General features: G+C 45.7%; 1 protein-coding gene across 2 annotated transcripts in view; it reads left to right on the top strand.

Moving 5' to 3' along the window:
* The window catches only part of ERAP1 (endoplasmic reticulum aminopeptidase 1), a 351,733-nt gene that overhangs the window by 303,974 nt on the left and 25,750 nt on the right, over positions 1-22,009 (top strand). For both annotated transcript variants that reach the window (XM_063964056.1, XM_063964055.1), the window contains 3 exons: positions 6,125-6,308; positions 6,774-6,930; positions 7,016-7,200. In XM_063964056.1, coding sequence (XP_063820126.1) covers positions 6,125-6,308; positions 6,774-6,930; positions 7,016-7,200 — 526 coding nt within the window. The remainder of the gene's footprint in view (positions 1-6,124; positions 6,309-6,773; positions 6,931-7,015; positions 7,201-22,009) is intronic.

Here is a 22,009-nt window from a genome sequence, read left to right as displayed (position 1 = left end):
TAGTAGGTTCTTACCGGCTAGTAGCTTTAGATGAGAACCTGGGGCAGCGGATTATAGATGAACACATTCTATGGCTGGCGAAGGTGAGACCCAGACCTACAGTAGTCTGACTATTGCTGGTGACCTACCGGGAACTTTACACATGCTCACACAGGCTTTTTGCCTATATGTTTCTACATATGTATACAAGTCACTACAATAAATATTTTATTTCCACTGCTAGATCTGTAAAATGTGGTGACTATAGTTTGCTGTAGTCCCTGCTATTGGATGTAGAGGTAGCTTGTACATGAGGCTTTACCGGTAATGCCAGATTTCAAGGGTCGAACATTTGGGGTTTTATTGCGTTTTTGTTAAATCACCTGTGGGGCGTGGCCATGGGCAATATGGACTGGGTAAAATGCTGCTATCGACTGAAGATTCTGTATATGTTGAAAGAGGGAGCAGAGCTTTCAAAGAAAACAATGTAAATAATAAATATTAGATGCTGAAAGTGCAGATAACATGCTTCTGTCTGCTTTCATGTAGCAGAGTACTGTGCACTTTTAAACACCAGTATACAGATGTGTCCGCATATATCTACGGGTGTATTCAATGCATGTCAGATCCTTTCCGACGGAGAGGATCCGACAGTGCAGTATTCAATTAGCGGGCCATTCCGACAGGTTTTGCCCGTTTCCGACAAAACTGATCTGACTTTTTTTTAAGTCGGATCAGCATTGTCGAAAACGGGTGATAATCCTGTTGGAAATTGGCCGCTAATTTGATAAAACACATGGATCCGCGGCTAATCCACCAATCCACGTGTTCTCCGACAAGTCATGGTAGCAACGTTGAATAGGTCGAATCCTGATTTGACCAAAAAAAGTCGGAAACTGACATCTTTCTGACTAGACGGCAGTTCCGACTTCAATTGAATAGACCCCCTAGCCTTAATATGCCACATAGGGGTATATGCAATTACCGGCGATTCGCGGCAACTTTTCGCCCGTTTTTTAATTCGACACAATTCGACCGTCGAATTCCGGCAAGTGGGTGCCGGAATTCAACATATTCAATAAAAAACGGATTCGACAGTCCCGCTGTCGAAAAACGGCCGATTTGACGGATTTTGATCCGATTTTTAAAAAACAGGAAAAAACCCGAAAAAAAATTGCGTGGGGTCCCCCCTCCAAAACATAACCAGCCTCGGGCTCTTCGAGCCGGTCCTGGTTCTAATAATCCGGGGGGAAAACTGACAGGGGATCCCCCGTATTTTTAAAACCAGCACAGGGCTCTGCGCCTGGTGCTGGTGCAAAAAATACGGGGGACAAAAAGAGTAGGGGTCCCCCGTATTTTTTACACCAGCATCGGGCTCCACTAGCTGGACAGATAATGCCACAGCCGGGGGTCACTTTTATACAGCGCCCTGCGGCCGTGGCATTAAATATCCAACTAGTCACCCCTGGCCGGGGTACCCTGGGGGAGTGGGGACCCCTTCAATCAAGGGGTCCCCCCCCCAGCCACCCAAGGGCCAGGGGTGAAGCCCGAGGCTGTCCCCCCCATCCAAGGGCTGCGGATAGGGGGCTGATAGACTTGATAAAATTGAAAGAATATTGTTTTTTCCAGTAGTACTACAAGTCCCAGCAAGCCTCCCCCGCAAGCTGGTACTTGGAGAACCACAAGTACCAGCATGCGGGAGAAAAACGGGCCCGCTGGTACCTGTAGTTCCACTGGAAAAAGAATACCCAAATAAAAACAGGACACGCACACCGTGAGAGTAAAACTTTATTTCACACATGTCGACACACACACATACTTACCTATGTTCACACGCCGACCTCTGTCCACTTGTCCAAGTAGAATCCACGTGTACCTGTGAATAAAATTATACTCACCTCAATCCAGTGTCCGATCTTTTAAAATAATCCTCGTACTTGGCAAAACAACAAAACGAACACCCGGACCAAACGGACTGAAAGGGGTCCCATGTTTACACATGGGACCCCTTTCCCCGAATGCAGAGACCCCCCCGTGACTGCTGTCACAGAAAGGTCTCTTAAGCCAATCAGGAAGGGCTACTTCGTGGCACTCTCCTGATTGGCTGTATGCGCGTCTGCTGGCAGACAGCGCATCGCACAGCTCCCTCCATTAGTTTCAATGGTGGGAACTTTGCGGTCAGCGGTGGGGTTACCCGCGGTCAGCCGCTGACCGCGGGTGACCTCACCGCTGACCGCAAAGTTCCCACCATTGAATATAATGGAGAGGCTTTGCGATGCGCTGTCTGACAGCTCAGACGCGCATAGCCAATCAGCAGAGTGCCAGGACGTTGCGCTCGCTGATTGGCTGAAGGGACCTTTCTGTGACAGCAGTCACGGGGGGGTCACTGCATTCGGGGAAAGGGGTCCCATGTGTAAGCATGGGACCCCTTTCAGTCCGTTTGGTCCGGGTGTTCGTTTTGTTGTTTTGCCAAGTACGAGGATTATTTTAAAAGATCCAGACACTGGATTGAGGTGAGTATAATTTTATTCACAGGTACACGTGGATTCTACTTGGACAAGTGGACAGAGGTCGGCGTGTGAACATAGGTAAGTGTGTGTGTGTGTCGACATGTGTGAAATAAAGTTTTACTCTCACGGTGTGCGTGTCCTGTTTTTATTTGGGTATTTTTTTTCCAGTAGAACTACAGGTACCAGCGGGCCCATTTTTCTCCCGCATGCTGGTACTTGTGGTTCTCCAAGTACCAGCTTGCTGGGGAGGCTTGCTGGGACTTGTAGTACTACTGAAAAAAAACAATATTCTTTCAATTTTCTCAAGGCTATCAGCCCCCCATCCGCAGCCCTTGGATGGGGGGGACAGCCTCGGGCTTCACCCCTGGCTCTTGGGTGGCTGGGGGGGGGACCCCTTGATTGAAGGGGTCCCCACTCCCCCAGGGTACCCCGGCCAGGGGTGACTAGTAGGATATTTAATGCCACGGCCGCAGGGCGCTGTATAAAAGTGACCCCCGGCTGTGGCATTATCTGTCCAGCTAGTGGAGCCCGATGCTGGTGTAAAAAATACGGGGGACCCCTACTCTTTTTGTCCCCCGTATTTTTTGCACCAGGACCAGGCGCAGAGCCCGGTGCTGGTTTTAAAAATACGGGGGATCCCCTGTCATTTCCCCCCCCCCCGGATTTTTAGAACCAGGACCGGCTCGAAGAGCCCGAGGCTGGTTATGCTTTGGAGGGGGGACCTCAGGCAATTTTTTTTCTGATTTTTACCATTCCATTTAAAAAAAAAAAAAAAGAATAGTAATAATATTTAAAAAAAATATATAAATAATACTTGTGCCTCCAAAATAGACAAACCAAGTACCTAATCCCTTCTAATATAAATAGATATGCTATTACCAATAAAAAAAACACCCAAAAAAAACATGTTTTAATTTTTTTTTATTACATTCCGCCACCAAAGTGTGGCGGATTGAAAATGACAAATTTACTGTCTAAAAGCACTGTTGTCGAATTTCCAAACTTCAATTGAATATACTTTTGTCGAATTGCCGCATTTGTACAATTGCAGAAATGTCGAATTTGACAAATGTCGAATTTCAAAAAGTCGAATTTGGAAAGTCCGTTTTTTTGACGAAAAGTAGTGAATTGCATTGTCGAATTTTTTTTTTTGGCGAAAATGTCCCGTTTTTCGACATTTTCGGGAATTCGACCGCAATTGCATATACCCCATAGTGTGAGTGAACTGACGGGTCCCGTGTAACTCTGCTAACATCGAGCATCTTATTTTGCCAAAGGGTCATTCCGTGTCAAATCAACACACTGATTTTACCTCACCAGCTCAGATTTTGATAAAATTTGGTATATGGAGAGTATATATGTAGTCTAAGAAGATTACAAAATATTTAAATATCTCATGCCGTTACCAAAATATGGTTATGTAAAGTTTTCAGAAATCTGTCCAAAATGTACAACCAGCATATTTTCAAATCACCATAGCAGCTCTCCTAATTAAACTGGAGAGGTGGGAGCGGTGTCCTTTCACTGTGTTTTTTTATGCCCTTTCCTATGATATACAACACGATAGGCTTTGTGAGGAACAACTTTTTCCAAATTCAAACTGAAATATTTTTGATTGATGCATCTTAGTCACAGCATAATGATGCACGAGAAGACTATGCTGACTAGTGTTATATACGACACTTGTATATCTGTGTGCGACTGAGTCTGTATATGGGGAGTAATTCTGAGTTGATCGCAGCAGGAACTTTGTTAGCAGTTGGGCAAAACCATGTGCACTGCAGGGGGGCAGATATAACATGTGCAGAGAGAGATTTGGGTGTGGTGTGTTCAATCTGCAATCTAAATTGCAGTGTAAAAATAAAGCAGCCAGTATTTACCCTGCACAGAAACAAAATAACCCACCCAAATCTAACTCTCTCTGCAAATGTTATATCTGCCCCCCACCCCACCCCCTGTAGTGCACATGGTTTTGCCCAACTGCTAAAAAATTTCCTGCTGCGATCAACTTGGAATTACCCCCATGGAACAGAACTTGTATTGGGGAAAAGGCTGCAGCTGCTACATAGTAGCATTTCTTATACAGATTCAGAGACTCAGTCGAACACAGATATACAAGTGTCATATATCAAATTAATCAACACAGTCTCCTGATGCATCTCAATCACATTGCATTGCGACTTAGACATATTTTCAGCAAAAAATTCACCCGATGCTAGCAGAATCTTGCAGGACCTGGCGTGCCAAGAGGGGTTGTTTGGCACGACTGCAGCAAATATGTATCAGGACACATCTGTAATGTGATATTGTATTTTTAACTGTTATAGTGACTCCATGTCTCCCCTCTGATCTCTATCACCACCTGTTCTAGATCATAAATCACTCTTTGGTGATTTAAAACACCGGAGAAATATGACATAAAGCTGCATTTGTGGGTGCAGTTATTGTCTAGCATGATATTTACATAAAAATATGATTGCCCTTCCTCAATAGATTCTGCTTTTGGAGGGGGCCAACCCAGAATCTCCAATTTCACATGAAGCCAGGAGTTGCATAATTAACTCAGTCCTGTGGGTTGCAAAGGGTATTTGCCTACTCTCCCCGTTCCTGCCGGCAGACACTCACATTTTCGGGTATTCCCCCACACCTCCGGAAGAGTGGGTACCCCTCCCGAATTCTGCCCACTTCATAGTGAGGTGGGCAGAACACGGAGATAAATACACAAAACCGATGGTCCCTGCAGAGGGGGCGAGGCCTAATGACACCATTTATCTGGCCCTGCCCCCATAGCCACCCATCTGCTTCTCCTTGCCGAGCATCTCCCAGAGAGAAGTAGGTTAAGTATAGCACAAATGAAGTGCCCCTTTCCATTCACACTCTGCTGTATTTGCTACATGGTGTAGGAGGAGGTTGGCAGATTATATTGAGGGGGTTATTTAAAATCGGAAAACCCCTTTAATAATACAGCAATCTATGTTTTTTGCATCACAGTTGAAAGAAATTGAGCATGATGGCAAAACAGTTTTGTTTTCTGGGCATGCTTATTTGTTTGATATACGAGAGTATAAACGGGCAGCCTAATGGCAATGTTCACGTCTGTTGTCGATTTTTTTGGGGTCTGCGCATGCGTCTAAATACCTAAAAAATAAACATTAAAAAATTGCACTGCGCAAGTGTCCCATGGAGTCACAAGAAAGTGTTTGGTGTTCCTGGGCTGTGTCTGGGAGGTGGCTGTGGAGATGCACATAGATATGCCATCTTATGGGCGTGTTATGGGGGTGTAACGGGCGTGTGGCAGGAGTGCTTTTGGACCTAGATGCTTAGTCACATACATTGGAGGCCATACTCAGACGGAGATTGTGCACCTACATTCTGCATGGGGCTAGTGAAAGTCCCAGTGGTGCTTTTGTAGGTTATGACTACAGCCATTGAAAGTGAGTGTCCCATCCCTTCCACCGCCTGACGCACATCATTACACTGAGGGAATGGCTGATACTTGCATTAGCATAAAGTCGCAGTCATGACTACGACAAAAGACACTGACATGGTCGCAGCAGCGTCCAACTCAGAATCAGTCCCATAGACTTCTGCAAAGTCTGTGTTCTTATGGTATTTGTAATGTACTTTTGTTCTAGATGTGCTGGTCCTGGCAGAGGAGGTTGAGTGGATAAAGTTCAATGTAGGAATGAATGGCTACTACATTGTACATTATGAGGGTGATGGCTGGGATGTGTTGATAAGACTCCTGAAAGAGGATCACGCGGCTATCAGCAGCAATGACCGGGCCAGTCTCATTAACAATGCATTTCAGCTTGTCAGGTAAGTCACTAAAATGTGTACAGACTTATTGCCACCAGAAGAGGACAACCCTCATCTAACCTTTACCTTAAGCAGAATCATCTCCTGTAAGGTGATCTTTCCATCTATAACAATTCATCCACCATGTAGTCCAACTGCCCGTCCCACAATAGGTGCATGCAGTCTATTATTTAGGCATTGTACTAGTAATCGGGTTTAATAGTTACTGTACTATAGAGCACACCCTGTTCCACCTATGTCACGCCAATTATACTGTGGTGCCACGTCCATTTATGTATGTCCAACCCTTAAAACGCTCTTGAGCATATACAGTATAACTTATTAGCTTGACGTATAAATAAATCTTACCTTCCATTTATCAATACAGTGTTACTCCTTATCTACAATTTTCAGAGACCTCCCCCTAACCACCATAATAATAATAATAATAATAATGTAATCATGGACTTGCTTCCACCTCCCCAGCATTGGGCGTCTACCAATTGACAAAGCTCTCAGTCTAACAACATACCTGCACAAGGAGGATAAGATTATGCCGGTGTTCCAAGGAATGGATGAGCTGATTCCTATATATAAACTAATGGAAAAGAGAGACATGAAGGAGATTGAAGATCAAATGAAGGTAATCCCAGTGATTGCAGTATGTGCACTGAGTAATGTGATATTTGTGGTGCAGTTACTGATTTACATTTCGTTCTCTGCCATAGGCATATATTTTAAACCTTTTCCGCAATCTCATTGATGCACAGTCATGGACAGATGATGGCACAGTATCTGAGAGGATGCTCCGCAGCTCCCTGCTTCTCTTTGCGTGTTTCCGCAAATACCAGCCATGTGTAGAGAAGGCTGAGGAGCTCCTGAAGAAATGGCAGGAGTCCAATGGTACTTGGAGGTCGGTCTGCTCACTTACACAGTTTTCTAGCAACATTTGTCTCTTCGTACAGATAGGCAGTGTGATAGACAATGCAGAATATGTGCAGTAGTGGCAGTATGTACAGTTGGGGCTGATTCCAGTTGGGATCTTAACTGCAGTGTAACAGTAATGCTATCCAGCATTTGTGGGCTACATGCAATAGCAGCCAGCATTTACGCTGCATGCAAACGTTGTATTGCACGGTTTGTCCAGGTGCAGTTATTTATTTAGATTTTCTTTTTTACTTTGCGACAAAGTCAGAATCGGATCCATAGTGTTGTAGAATAGTGTAAATTTAACAAGAATCGTGTTTGTCTTAAAGATGAAATTGATGGACATCAATGGAACATTTTCCACTCAAAATCACAAATTTCTTAAAAGGAAGTTTTTGACTGTCTATTTTGATCTAATTTCAAGTAACCATTACCAGGCTGAACCACCCAGGGGGTTTATGCCATAGCAGGGAGACACACATTATGGAACCCCTGCCATCTCATAAAACATCCTCAAATAAGTCAGCCCAGACCTTGGACGTGCACTTTCCCCTTGTTCATGTAGTAGTCCAAGGTCTTAGTAAAACAAAAAAAGCAGTGACCGAGCCATACCGGGCCTGCTGTACAGTATGTACTTCACAATACCCGAAATTAATTTTCCCATGTGGTTCCCTGCATTACACAATGGTGAAGCACCGATTGGCTAAGAGTTGGACACTCTCAGCCAAGCAGCGGACAGTTTCTGTGGTAGCATCCAGGGCTGCTACCAGAAATGATGGGGCCCGGGACTGACCCTCACAAGGCAGGGCCACCCCTACCCACAACTGTCTGCTCCCCCTCCTCCTTTGCATTCCCCAAACTGTACCTTTTGAGGGGTCGGGTGGCTGTAGTCAGGATCAGGGGGCCAGGTCACAGCACCGCGGATAGACAGAGCACATCGGTGGGGCAGCCACGGAGGGACAGAGGCAGAGCCACGGTCCGCGGCCATATTCTTAATACAGCCGGCCCCTTAGAATGTAAGCTCTCACGAGTAGGGCCCTCTTCCCTCATGTGCTTATCCTTTTCTTACTTTAATAATCCACAACTGCCCAAATCACGCAGTTTTTTGGCCACCTGGAACTTATCTCTGTCATTTACGGGTGTAGTTATGCTTAGTTACACTGTGCTTGTCCTATACTGTCGTCAACTGTAAGTCACTGTTTCCTGTTTTGATTATGTGCATATGTACTCTGTAATTGGGCGCTGCAGAACCCTTGTGGCGCCATATAAATAAAGTATAAAGCCCCTGAGGCGACCGCTCGCTCCCTCAGCACTGCCGCCACCCCCTAACAGAGCCAGAAGACGTCGGTGGTGAGTAGGACGACGGCGCCCCAACAAGCGGGGAACCGGTGAGAATGGCGGCATCAGGGTGGGAGCACAGCGCTGATACTGCGCTCCGGAGGGCTCAGAGGTACTGTTGTACGGCGCTGTGAGGGGCACTGTATCAGGGACACTGTACTGCTGCTAGCAACCATTACCTCAGGCCAGTATAATCTCTAGAAGTGCGGGAAGATGCGCCATTTTAGGGGGTGGAGCTTCTCCTCAGAGCTGATCCAGCACTCACCAGTGCCATTTTGTCCCTGCAGTTCACATCCATAGAGACGCTGAAAGGGAGCGCTGACCCTCCACATAACTCCAGCTATCCGGTGCAGTACCAGTGGGTTATAGAAGGGGGGGGGGGGAGTGTTTTAATCACATTATTGTACTGTGTAGTCTATTAAGGCTATTCAGTCAGCGCCAGGCTTTTATTCTTTAACTGCCTACTGGGGCGCTGTGTGGGCTGGCTCCTTAACTCTGTCTCTCTCTGACGGTACTTGGGGGAAACTGTGTATGACATTTTCCTGCGTGTGTGTGTTTACAGCATGTTATATATATCACATTACTATGTCTAGGGACTCTGTATCTTGTGCTGAAGAGTATGTATCTCCAGAGGAGTCTATTCCATGTACACAGGAATGCAATATACTGTCTCAGCCTTCTGAATCCGAACCCCAGTGGGTGTCTTCTATTAAGGGAATGATATACCAGATTTCATCTAGGATTGCTCATAATGAGACTGAAACACAGGCTGTAGAGGTTTTGTCGTATTCTGCTCCCACTACTTCCTCAAAATCCCCTGGTATATGCCCAAAAAAAGCGTGCTCTTGCCCAGATAATGGAAGTCGACACGGATACCAACTCTGATACGGGAGACGGTGATGGGGATATACTGGGGGGGAGGCATCCCTTGCTAAGGGGGTGCAACTCATGATTGAGGCCATTCGGGATGTTTTACACATTGCTGACAAGGTACCTGAACAGGTAGAGGAGGCTTACTTTAAAGACATTAAGAAAGCCTCCCTTACCTTCCCTGCGTCTAAGGTATTAAACGCATTATTTGACAAATCCTGGGAAACCTGGAGAAAAAATTCCAGATCCCAAAGAGAGTTCTTGTTGTTTTTCCATTCCCTGAAAAAAGTGGGAAACCCCCTTATAGTAGACGCTTCTGTATGTAGATTGTCTAAAAAGGTGGTTTTACCTGTACCTGGGTCTACCGCTTTGAAAGAGCCGGCAGACCGCAAGATTGAGACTACGTTCAAATACATATACACTGCTTCAGGCGTGGCGCTAAGGCCCACTATTGCTTGTGCATGGATTTCTAAAGCCATAGTAAAGTGGTCAGGCACATTACTAGAGGAATTAGATTCTCTGGATAGAAGTGACACTGCAATGTTCTTACGTCACATACAGGATTCTGCAGTTTTCATGGTGGAGGCCATGAAGGACCATGGTCATCTGAATGCACGGACATCGTCCATGGCTGCCTCGGCACGCAGGGGGCTCTGGCTGCGCCAATGGTCTGCAGATGCGGAATCCAAGAAGAGTGTGGATAACCTACCCTTCACAGGTCAGGCTCTGTTTGGGGAAGCTTTGGATGCGTGGATTTCCACAGCAACCGCGGGTGAGTCAACCTTTCTTCCCTCAGCCACTTCGCCAACGAGGAAATCTTATCCTACGTCTACAATGTAGTCCTTACGGACCGCAGAGGTTAAAAAGCCCAAGCCCCTTTCCACTTTCTTCAGAGGTGGTCGGGGAAAGTCCAGGAAACCTGCACCAACAGGTTCGCAGGAACAGAAGCCTGGTTCCGTTTCCTCAAAATCCTCAGCTTGACGGTGGACCTCCCAGCCTGGAGATCGGGCAGGTGGGAGCACGTCTAAGAAATTTTCAGTCAGGTCTGGGCGTCATCAGGCCTGGACCTCTGGGTACAAGCTATTTGTCCCAGGGGTACAGACTGGCGTTTCAAAAACTCCCACCTCACAGATTTTTCAAATCAGGCTTACCAGCTTTGCTATCCTACAGGAAGCCATTAAAAAAATTGGAAAAGGCAAATGTTATTGTTCCAGTTCCACCTCATCTGTAAAACAAGGGTTACTACTCAAACCTCTTTGTGGTACCGAAACCGGACGGTTCGGTCGGACCAATATTGATCCTGAAATCTTCAAATCCCCATTTGAGGGAATTCAGGTTCAAGATGGAGTCTCTGAGAGCGGTGATCTCAGGTCTGGAGGAGGGGGAATTTCTGGTATCTCTGAATATCAAGGATGCGTATCCTCACATTCCGATTTGGCCGCCTCACCAGGCTTATCTCAGATTTGCGCTGTTGAACTGTCACTATCAGTTCCAGGCACTGCCATTTGGCACAGAGGGTGTTCACCATGGTAATGGCAGAGAGGATGCTACTCCTACGCAAGCAGGGAGTGAACATACTTCCATATCTGGACGATCTGCTGATAAAAGCATCGTCCAGTGAGAGGTTGTTGCAGAACATTGCTCTCACAACTTGACTGCTCCGGGATCATGGATGGATCCTGAATCTTCCAAAGTCGCATTTGGAGCTGACTAGGAGATTGTCTTTCCTAAGGATGGTCCTCAACACGGAAGTGCAGAGGGTGTTTCTACTGGTGGAAAAAGCGTTGGTGATACAATCAATGGTCCGGGATGTCTTGAAGCCTGCCCGGGTATTGGTTCATCAGTGCATTCTCCTTCTGGGGTAGATGGTTGCCTCCTACGAGGCTCTACAGTACGGAAGATTTAATGCATGGTCCTTCTGACTGGATCTCCTAGACGAGTGGTCGGGATCTCACCTGCACATGCACCAGAGGATACGTCTGCCGCTGAAAGCCAGGATTTCACTCCTATGGTGGCTACAAATGCCTCACCTTCTCGAGGGCCGCAGGTTCGGGATTCAGAATTGGATCCTTCTAACCACGGATGCAAGTCTCAGAGGTTGGGGCGCGTTCACCCAAGGGGAAAACTTCCAAGGAAAGTGGTCAAGTCTGGAATCCATCCTTCCTTCTGGAACTAAGAGCCACGTACAACGGACTTCGACAGGCAGCACATCTTCTACAACTGGGAAGCAGACTTCCTCAGCAGAAACTATCTCCATCCAGGAGAGTGGGGCCTCCATCCCGAGGTGTTTGCAGAGGTGACAAGTCTTTGGGGCGTACCTCAAATCGACATGATGGCCTCCGGCCTCAACCAGAAGCTTTGCAGGTACTGTTCCAGGTCGAGAGACCCACAGATAGTGGCAGTGGACGCACTGGTGACTCCGTGGTTCTTCCACTCGGTGTATGTGTTCCCTCCACTTCCACTCATCCCAAGGATTTTCAAACTTATAAAAAGAACAAGAGTTCAGGCGATCCTCATTGCTCTGGACTGGCCAAGAAGAGCTTGGTACGTGGATCTTCTGGAATTACTGCTGCCGCATATTCATCACAATCCGCATCTTGGATGCAGATGGGATGTGATAAATTAACCTAAATCCACAATGCAATATTTGAATGCATCGCAAGGATGTGTCAAATATCGCACGCAGGGACAGAGATTTGCTGCATCGGTGGTCACAGCAGGAGCACAGCGATCAGATGAACGGCGGCCCACACCGGATCACCTGCCCCTGGGTGCAGGTAAGTATTCTTTTTTATTTTGTAACTTTTTGGGGAGTTTTTACACAGTGATCAGCTTGTGACACACATGGCTGATCACAAGCAGTGTTTCTGTGCTGAGCCTTCACTGCAAGCATGCAGAGAAGGCTGTGCAGGAGTAGGGGAACTGGAGGGAAGACTGCTTAATGCTATCTGAAGATAGCGTTATTATCACAGGACTTCCTCTGCTATTTCTCTTTCATCCACTAGGGGACACTGGAGTCCTATACAGTAGGGGTGTAAAGCTTTCAACCGGAGGTGTGGCACAATCTAAAATTAGCATTGTCTGCACAGGGTAAAGGCTTTTCTTACAGGAATAGCTCCCCCTGCTGTTTCTGACTTAATATAAATATATATGCTTAGAGATATTCATTATGCTAACAGCTCCCTCTGCTGGTATAGAATACATATTATGTTATGTGAGGATCTCCTGAAGTAATTATAATTTACTGATTATATTTTCAAAGGAATTCTGTTTCAAAGATCCTGAAGAAAATACACGGAAGCAAGCGGATACCAACTCTAACATCGTAGCTGATTTACAGTTGGGGTGTGGGGATTGCGAGTTGGCTGGTGTTTTAATTTATTTATTTATTTATTTTGTATTTATTTTATTTTTTATTCAATTTAAAAAAAAAATTCCAGCCGGATCTGATACCTTCGCTTCCGTCATCTCTCACAGTCTTTCTCTTCCTAGTTTAAAGGGTGAAAGCGCTGCGTAATACTCTGGTAAGGGCTTTCAACAGCATGTCTAAGGCAACCAAGACCTCCAAGACCTGTTATGTTTGTACAAAATGTAACAAGAAGAGCACGCGTGTTGGCAGCTCCGGGGTGTGCGACTCCTGCTTAGACAAGGATGCTCCACCTGGGAGCAGTGCTCTGGCTAGGTCATGGGAAGACAACCTTGCAAATAGAATCTCTAAGGAGATGGCAGAATCACACAAGCAGCAATCGGAATGGGCTGCGGGATTCTCAAAGACGATGGAGGAATTTCTCATCAAATTAACACCGCCCGCACATGCAGAAACTAATGTGCGCAAGGCAGTTAAAAGACCTCTTCCTATTATACCGGAATCAGAGGAGGAAGAGGGTCTTCTCATTGATACAGAGGAAGGTGAGTTAATTGAATCTAACCTAGACGCCGATTTTCCAGAAGAGGACACGGCAATCTCAGGTCTTGAGTCTTTAATTGAAGCGGTAAAGGAGATCCTAAACTTCAAGGTAGAAGAAGTAAAGGAGCCAGAAGAATTCGAATTGTTCGAATACCAAAAACCGCATTCAGCAGTGTTTCCCATTCCTAAATCCCTCCAATCTAAAATGGAGGAGGCTTGGAAATGACCTGACAAACGCTTTCAATTTCCAAAAAGGTTTCAAGTAACTTATCCCCTACCTAAGGGTGTAATGGATAAGTGAGAGAATTCACCAGTAGTGGATGCTTTCCTAGGAAGGTTGTCGGCGAAGACAATCTTACCAATACCTAATATAACGACTTTAAAGGATGCTTCAGATCGTAAAGTTGACACAGCTTTAAAGTCAATTTTCATAGCAGCAAGTGCAGCACAGAGACCTGCGATCATCTGTGCTTGGGTCAACAAGGCCATGGGAGCATGGTCTGGACGTATTGTACAGGCTTTTTAGGAGGAAAATAGCTTAGAAGAGATTACCCAACTGGCGGAACACATTTGAGAATCTGCTTCATACTTGTGTCAAGCCTCAAAGGATATTAGCAGGATAGCATCACGCATCTCCGCATCGGCCATATCGGCTAGACGGATTTTATGGCTCAGAGAATGGCAAGGAGACTCTGACACCAAGAAGGCGGTAGAATCCATCCCCTTTGGGGGTGAGATGCTTTTTAGTTCAGAGTTGGACAAGTGGGATCCCCCTTGGTGAGCGCACGTCTGGAAGGTTTTCGGGACATCTGGGCCAACACCTCACCAGAACTTTGGATAAACGACATCATTTCACAGGGGTACAAACTGGATTTTCAACAGAGGCCTCACAGTCAGTTTTTTACAACGGGATTGTCTCGGTGCCCTCAGGCGGTCATACAGATACTCAATTTAAAAGTTTTAAACCAGTTTCTAAGGGTCTACAGATTCAAGATGGAATCAATCCAGTCGGTCATTGCAGGCTTAGAACAAGGCGAGTTCATGGTATCCATGGACATAAAGGATGCATATCTGCATATCTCAAACTGGACTCCCCACCAGGCTTACTTAAGGTTCGCACTGGTGACGGATCACTACCAATTCAGGGCCTTGCCGTTAGGTCTATCATCAGCCCCAAGAATCTTTACGAAGATCATGGTTGCAGGTTTGAGACTGATGGGGGTCATGATTATACCTTATCTAGACGATCTATTGATCAAGGCATCATCTCAGGAACAGCTGATCAAGGATGTTCGAACATCTCATCAATTTCTCATTTGACATGGGTAGATTTGTGAATTTCCAGAAATCCAACCTCATGCCGACCCAACGGATTCAGTTCCTCGGTCTCATCTTGGACATGGTACAATTGAGAGTATTCCTACCAGAAAACAAGGTCCAAGACCTACAGAGATTAGTGGCTCAGGTACTGAGGACACAAACTGTTTCTCTACACCTCTGTGTGCAACTTCTCGGGAAGATGGTGGCGTCGTTCGAAGCTCTCCAGTACGGCAGACTTCATACCCGACCATTCCAAATGAACCTCATTGCTCAGGGAGCAGGTTCGCACTGGCTTCTACATAGAAGAATCCGACTTCCACCGTGCATACGAACCTCCTTAATTTGGTGGTCGTTGCACAGGAATCTCGCAGCAGGCAAAAGATTCGGCATTTGGGATTAGAGGAGCCTAACAACGGATGCCAGTCTCAGAGGCTGGGGTGCTGTCCTGGAGGAACATCAGTTTCAGGGCAGGTGGACGGTACAGGAGAGCAGACTACCCATAAACATTCTTGAGCTGAGAGCAGTTTACAATGCGCTTCTCTTAGCCGAAGACCTAGTCATGGGTCAACACTTAAAGATACAGTCGGACAATGTCACAATGATGGCTTACCTAAACCGTCAAGGTGGAACAAAGAGCAGGATGGCGTTACAGGAAGCCACAAAGATCTTGTTGTGGGCAGAAAGGCGAAACATCATCCTCTCTGCAGTGTTCATTCCAGGTGTGGAGAACTGGGAAGCAGATTATCTCAGTCACCAGGACATGCATCCGGGAGAGTGGTGCCTACATCCACGGATTTTCAACTTAGTGGTGAGGAGATGGGGTCTACCTCAAGTCGACCTAATGGCGTCTCGGCAAAACCATCAGCTGCCCAGATATGTGTCCAGAACAAGAGATCCAGCAGCAGAAGGAGTGGACGCATTAACACTTCCTTGGTGTTACAGGAGGGTTTACATTTTTCCGCCTTTCCCCTTCATACCCAGGGTTCTGAAAATGTTGAAACGAGAGTGAGTGTGGGCGATTCTAATCGCACCAGATTGGCCCCGCAGGAGTTGGTACTCAGACCTGCGAGGGTTACTAGCGGAAGATCCTTGGCGGTTACCTCAGAGAGAGGACCTGCTATCTCAGGGACCGTTCCAACACCCAGACCTGAACAGGCTGCATTTAACGGCGTGGCTATTGAAACCCGGATCTTAAGGAACAGAGGGATACCAAGAACGGCCATTCCTACGATGATTGCCGCTAGGAAGCCGGTCACAGCCATGCACTACTACAGGATTTGGAAGAGGTACATGGACTGGTGTCAAGAACGTGGGTGGAATTCGACGAACTTCCACTTATCCAGACTTCTACTCTTCCTTCAGGCCGGTCTAGATGTAGGACTGAGGCTGGGCTCTCTGAAGGTTCAAATTTCGTCTCTCTCCATCCTATTTCAACAGCGGTTCATCCTTGCCAGAGGTTCAAACCTTTTTACAGGGGGTTCTGAGGATACAACCCCCTTTTCGTCCTCCTACTGCACCATGGGACTTAAATTTGGTGTTGGAATTTTTGAGATCACCAACTTTTGAGCCGTTAGCAAGAACAGACCTGAAATATCTCTCTTGGAAGGTCACACTATTGCTTGCCTTAGCTTCGGCCATGCGGGTTTCTGAGTTGGGAGCCTTATCGTGTAAGAGTCCCTTTTTAATTTTTCATGAGGATAGGGCAGAACTCCGTACAAGAGCAGATTTCCTTCCTAAGGTTGTTTCAGGGTTTCATGTAAACCAGCCAATTGTGGTCCCATCTTTCCAGGGTCTCGCAGATGGGGACATGTCCTTGGATGTTACATAGTAACATAGTAACATAGTATCTGAGGTTGAAAAAAGACAATTGTCCATCGAGTTCAACCTATTTGTGGTGTCCTCTGCATGATGATTTGACTAAATAGTAACTATAATGCATGACTATGCACCATACCCCTGGATATCCTTATCCAATAGGAATTTATCTAACCCATTCTTAAAGGTGTTGACAGATTCCGCCATTACAACTCCCTCGGGCAGGGAATTCCAAACACGTATTGTCCTTACCGTGAAAAAGCCTTTACGCCGTATTGTGCGGAATCTCCTCTCCTCTAACCTGAGCGAGTGTCCACGAGTCCTCTGTGTTGATCTAACCAAAAACAGGTCCCGCGCAAGCTCTGAGTATTGTCCCCTTATATATTTGTAGATGTTGATCATATCCCCTCTTAGTCTCCGCTTTTCCAATGTAAACATGCCTAGTCTTTCAAGCCTTTCCTTGTATTCCATCGTCTCCATGCCCTTAATTAGTTTGGTCGCCCTCCTTTGTACCTTTTCAAGCTCCAGGATATCCTTTTAGTAGTACGGTGCCCAGAACTGTACACAGTATTCAAGGTGTGGCCTCACTAGTGATTTATATAATGGGAGTATAATACTCTCGTCCCTAGCATCAATACCCCGTTTTATGCATGCTAATATCTTATTAGCCTTCTTTGCTGCAGTCCTACTTTGGGTACTACTGCTTCGCTTGCTATCTATGAGGACACCTAAGTCCTTTTCCAGTACAGAATCCCCTAGTTTTACCCCATTTAGTAGGTAGGTGTAATTTTTGTTCTTGTTACCACAGTGCATTACCTTACACTTGTCTGTGTTGAAGCGCATTCTCCATTTGGCTGCCCATGCTTCTAATTTAACTAAGTCGTTCTGAAGAGACTCGGCATCCTCCTCTGTATTTATAGCCTTAAACAATTTGGTATCATCTGCAAAAATTGACACCATGCTCTCTAGACCTTCTGTTAGGTCGTTAATGAAAATATTGAACAATAGCGGTCCTAATACTGAGCCTTGCGGCACACCACTTAGCACTTCAGTCCAAGTTGAAAAATATCCATTAACCACAACGCGCTGCTTCCTATTATCTAACCAGTTTTTGACCCAAGTGCATATTGTGTGTTTCCTAGCCCTGATTCTTGTAGCTTGTATATAAGTCTCATGTGTGGTACAGTATCAAACGCTTTGGCAAAGTCTAAAAAGATTACATCCACGTCTTTACCCTGATCTAGGTTTGCGCTTACTGTTTCATAAAAGCCAAGTAAGTTGGTTTGACAGGATCTGTCCTTCATAAACCCATGTTGATTCCTTTTAATGACCTTATTGGTTTCAAGGAACTTCTGAATACTATCTCTTAGAATACCTTCCAATACTTTCCCCACTATAGATGTAAGACTAACTGGTCTATAATTACCTGGTTCAGCTTTACTTCCCTTTTTGAATATAGGCACTACTTCCGCTATACGCCAGTCTTTGGGAACCATACCTGATATAACTGAATCCTCAAAGATCAGAGATAGCGGTTTTGCCAGTTCAGAGTGAAGCTCCATTAGAACCCTTGGATGAATACCATCGGGCCCTGGTGATTTATTAATCTTTAAATGTTTTAATCGGTGACAGACTACTTCCTCGCTTAAATAAGTACCTATCAGTGTGATATTGTCCTTATTGAGATTGTGTGTCAGTCCCTGAATTGGGTCCTCTCTAGTGAATACTGTTGAAAAAACTCATTTAGTGTGTTCGCTATGTCATTATCATTTTTGCTTAAGCCTCCCAACGTGTCCTTCAAAGGGCCTATACTCTCCTTTTTTAATCTCTTGCTATTGATGTATTTAAAGAATTTTTGGGGATTTGCTTTGCTTTCCTTTGCTACTAGTTTTTCAGTTTCTACTTTAGCCGCTCTTATTTCCTTTTTGCAATTTTTGTTACATTCCTTATAGTGCTGAAATGACTTTGCTTCCCCGTCAGATTTGTATTTTTTAAATGCTCGCCTTTTCTTGCCCATAAGTTCCTTAATCTTTTTGTTAAGCCACATCGGTTTATGATTTTTATTCCCTTTTTTGCTACTCATAGGAATATATTTGAGTGTATTTTTAGCTAGCAGGAATTTTAGTACCTCCCATTTCTCCGTAGTATTTTTTCCTAAAAACAAACCTTCCCATTCAATATCCCTGAAAAATACCCTCATCATTTCAAAATTTGCTTTGCTAAAATTTAAAGTCCTAGTTGAGCCAGTATAGGGCTGTTTGTAGAAACTGATATTGAATGTGACCATATTATGGTCGCTGTTTCCTATGGGTTCCCCTACTATAATACCCGATACCAAATCCTGATTGTTTGTTAATACCAGGTCTAAGATTGCATTGTACCTACAGTAGTTGGTTCCTCAATTAGTTGGACTAGGTAGTTATCATTTAGTGTGTTTAAAAACATACTGCCCCTAGCAGTATCACATGAATCGTTTTTCCAGTTTATCTCTGGATAGTTAAAATCTCCCATCACTACTATGTCTCCTACTCCTGCTGCTTTTTCAATTTGCTTTAGTAACAATTCAACATCAGATGCGTTGATACCAGGCGGCCTATAGCATACACCCAATACTAACTTTTTTGTTCCTTTTTCCCCGCATGCAATTTCTACCCATAGTGTCTCAACAGTGTCTACAGTACCCTCCTGAGTATCTTCCCATATATTAGGTTTTAAAAACTGCTTTACGTACAGACACACCCCTCCACCCTTTTTATTTAGTCTGTCTCTCCTAAACAGTGTATAGCCCTCTAGATTGACTGTCCAGTCATGAGATTCATCCCACCAAGTTTCAGTAATGCCTATAATATCATACTGTTTGCTTGCTGCAAGTATTTCTAGTTCACCCTTTTTACCAGTAATGCTTCTGGCGTTTACATACATACAACTAAGATAAGTATTTTCCCTTGCATTAGGGACATCTTTCACCTTATGTGGCAAGGATGACCTGTAATCGTCATTGGTTAGTGCTTTGGTAAAATCCCTTTTAGTACCCATGTTAATAACCTTACTGCCTGCTCTTACCCTCCCCCCAACTTCTCCCCCATTTTGTTTACTACCGCCATCCCCACTATTCTCACTGCATGACCCGTAGTTTTTAGCTAAACCCTCCCCCCAGGCTCCTAGTTTAAAATCTCCTCTAACCTTCTAACCATCCTTCCCCCCAGCACCGCTGCCCCCTCCTCAGTCAGGTGCAATCCGTCACGACAAAAGAGATGGCGTCTGACTGAGAAGTCCGCCCAGTGTTCCAGGAACACAAACCCCTCTTTCCTGCACCAATCCCTAAGCCACACATTTACCTCCCTAATCTCCCTCTGCCTCCCTGGACTAGCGCGTGGCACGGGTAATAATTCCGAGAATATTACCTTAGATGTCCTTGCCTTCAGTTTCTTTCCTAAGTCCCTATAATCTTTCTTAAGGACATCCCACCTTCCGCTAACTTTGTCATTGGTGCCAACGTGCACCAAGACCGCCGGGTCTTTGCCAGCCCCTCCCAACAATCTATCTACCCGGTCCGCGATGTGCCGTACCCGAGCACCCGGGAGACAACAGACTGTACGGCGATCACGGTCCCGGTAGCAGATTGCCCTATCTGCCTTCCTGATGATAGAATCCCCTACCACCACCATTTGACTAGGTACCTCTCTATCTTTTATCCCAACCGCGCCAGAGGGACCGCACCTCTGGATGCTAGAGGGAGCAGTCTCCTCCGGCACCGTCATTTCTTCGCTATCATCCTCCGATTCCTCGTCCAATCGGGCAAATTTGTTCGGGTTTGATAGTTCGGAGATGTCGTGCCTCCCCCTCTTATTCTTCCTTCTAACTGTGACCCAACTGGCTACCTGATCATCATCCTCTTCTACCAGTGACCCCTCCCGCAACTCCTCCACCGTTCTGTCTAAACTACGCTCGAGATTGTGAATCTCCCTCAGTCGCGTAACCGTTTGCTCTAGATCAGTTACCTGGGCTTCCAGGGCAACAGTTCGCACACACCTCGTGCAGATGTATTCACACTGGGCCGGTAGCTCCAGATGTTGTCCGAGCTTTACTGGTATACGTACAAGTTACGTCTTCCTTCAGAAAGTCGGACCATTTGTATGTTCTTTATGATGGGCCTAAGAAGGGTTGGCCAGCTTCTAAGCAGTCTTTGTCTAGATGGATTAGACTTGCCATTTGGCAAGCTTATATTTCCTGTGGCAAACAGGTTCCGGTTCAGACGGGTGCTCATACCACCCGATCAGTGGGTGCCTCATGGGCGGCTGCCAGAGGTGCTTCCACTACTCAACTTTGCAGAGCGGCGACGTGGTCTTCAGCCCACACGTTCGCGAAATTTGACAAGTTTGATACCTTTGCATCCGGAGACTCTAAGTTCGGACGTTTAGTTTTACAGGCCACCGACAGCACTCCCTCCCCAGGGGATAACTTTGGGATGTCCCCTACTGTATAGGACTTCAATGTCCCCTAGTGGATGAAAGAGAAAAGAGGATTTTGGTACATACCGATAAATCCATTTCTCTGAATCCTCTAGGGGACACTGGACGCCCGCCTCGGTGCTGTCAACTGCTGTGTTCAAAGTTCTTGTTCAAACAGTTCGTACAAACAGCGTTAGTTTTTCGGTTAAGAGTTTCTTGGATGCTGTTTGATATGTTGTACGGTTCGGTTTCATTGCCATGTGCTATAGTATCATGGGGGTCATTCCGAGTTGTTCGCTCGTTGCCGATTTTCGCAACGGAGCGATTAAGGCAAAAATGCGCATGCGCTAAGTATTTTAGCACAATACTTAGTAGATTTACTTACGTCCGAACGAAGAATTTCCATCGTTGAAGTGATCGGAGTGTGATTGACAGGAAGTGGGTGTTTCTGGACGGAAACTGACCGTTTTCTGGGAGTGTGCGGAAAAACGCAGGCGTGCCAGAATAAAACGCGGGAGTGTCTGGAGAAACGGGGGAGTGGTTGGCCGAACGCAGTGTTTGTGACGTCAAACCAGGAACGAAACGGGCTGAGCTGATCGCAGTGTAGGAGTAAGTCTCGAGCTACTCAGAAACTGCTAAGAATTTGCTATTCGCAATTCTGATAATCTTTCATTCGCAATTCTGCTAAGCTAAGATACACTCCCAGAGGGCGGCGGCCTAGCGTGTTCAATGCTGCTAAAATCTGCTAGCGAGCGAACAACTCGGAATGACCCCCAATGTCATATTCTCTCAGTCAAATTTGCCAAACTGAGGGAGGGGGGAGGAGCCGGCTGTGCAGACATTGCTAATTTTAGATTGTGCCACATCTCCGGTTGCAAGTTCACACCCCTACTGTATAGGACTCCAGTGTCCCCTAGAGGATTCAGAGAAATGGATTTATCGGTAAGTACCAAAATCCTCTTTTTTTTATTTTTTACAGTTTATCTTTAGTAAATTTAGGCAGATCACATTTCCCATTACAAGTATGGGAAATGTGATCTGGTTACAAAAACAAAATGTGAAATTGCCCTTAAGTACATTTAGGTGATACTTAA

Source organism: Pseudophryne corroboree, chromosome 1, assembly GCF_028390025.1.
Source record: "Pseudophryne corroboree isolate aPseCor3 chromosome 1, aPseCor3.hap2, whole genome shotgun sequence".
NCBI classification, from domain to species: domain Eukaryota; kingdom Metazoa; phylum Chordata; class Amphibia; order Anura; family Myobatrachidae; genus Pseudophryne; species Pseudophryne corroboree.
This window is presented reverse-complemented; position numbering and strand designations above follow the sequence as displayed.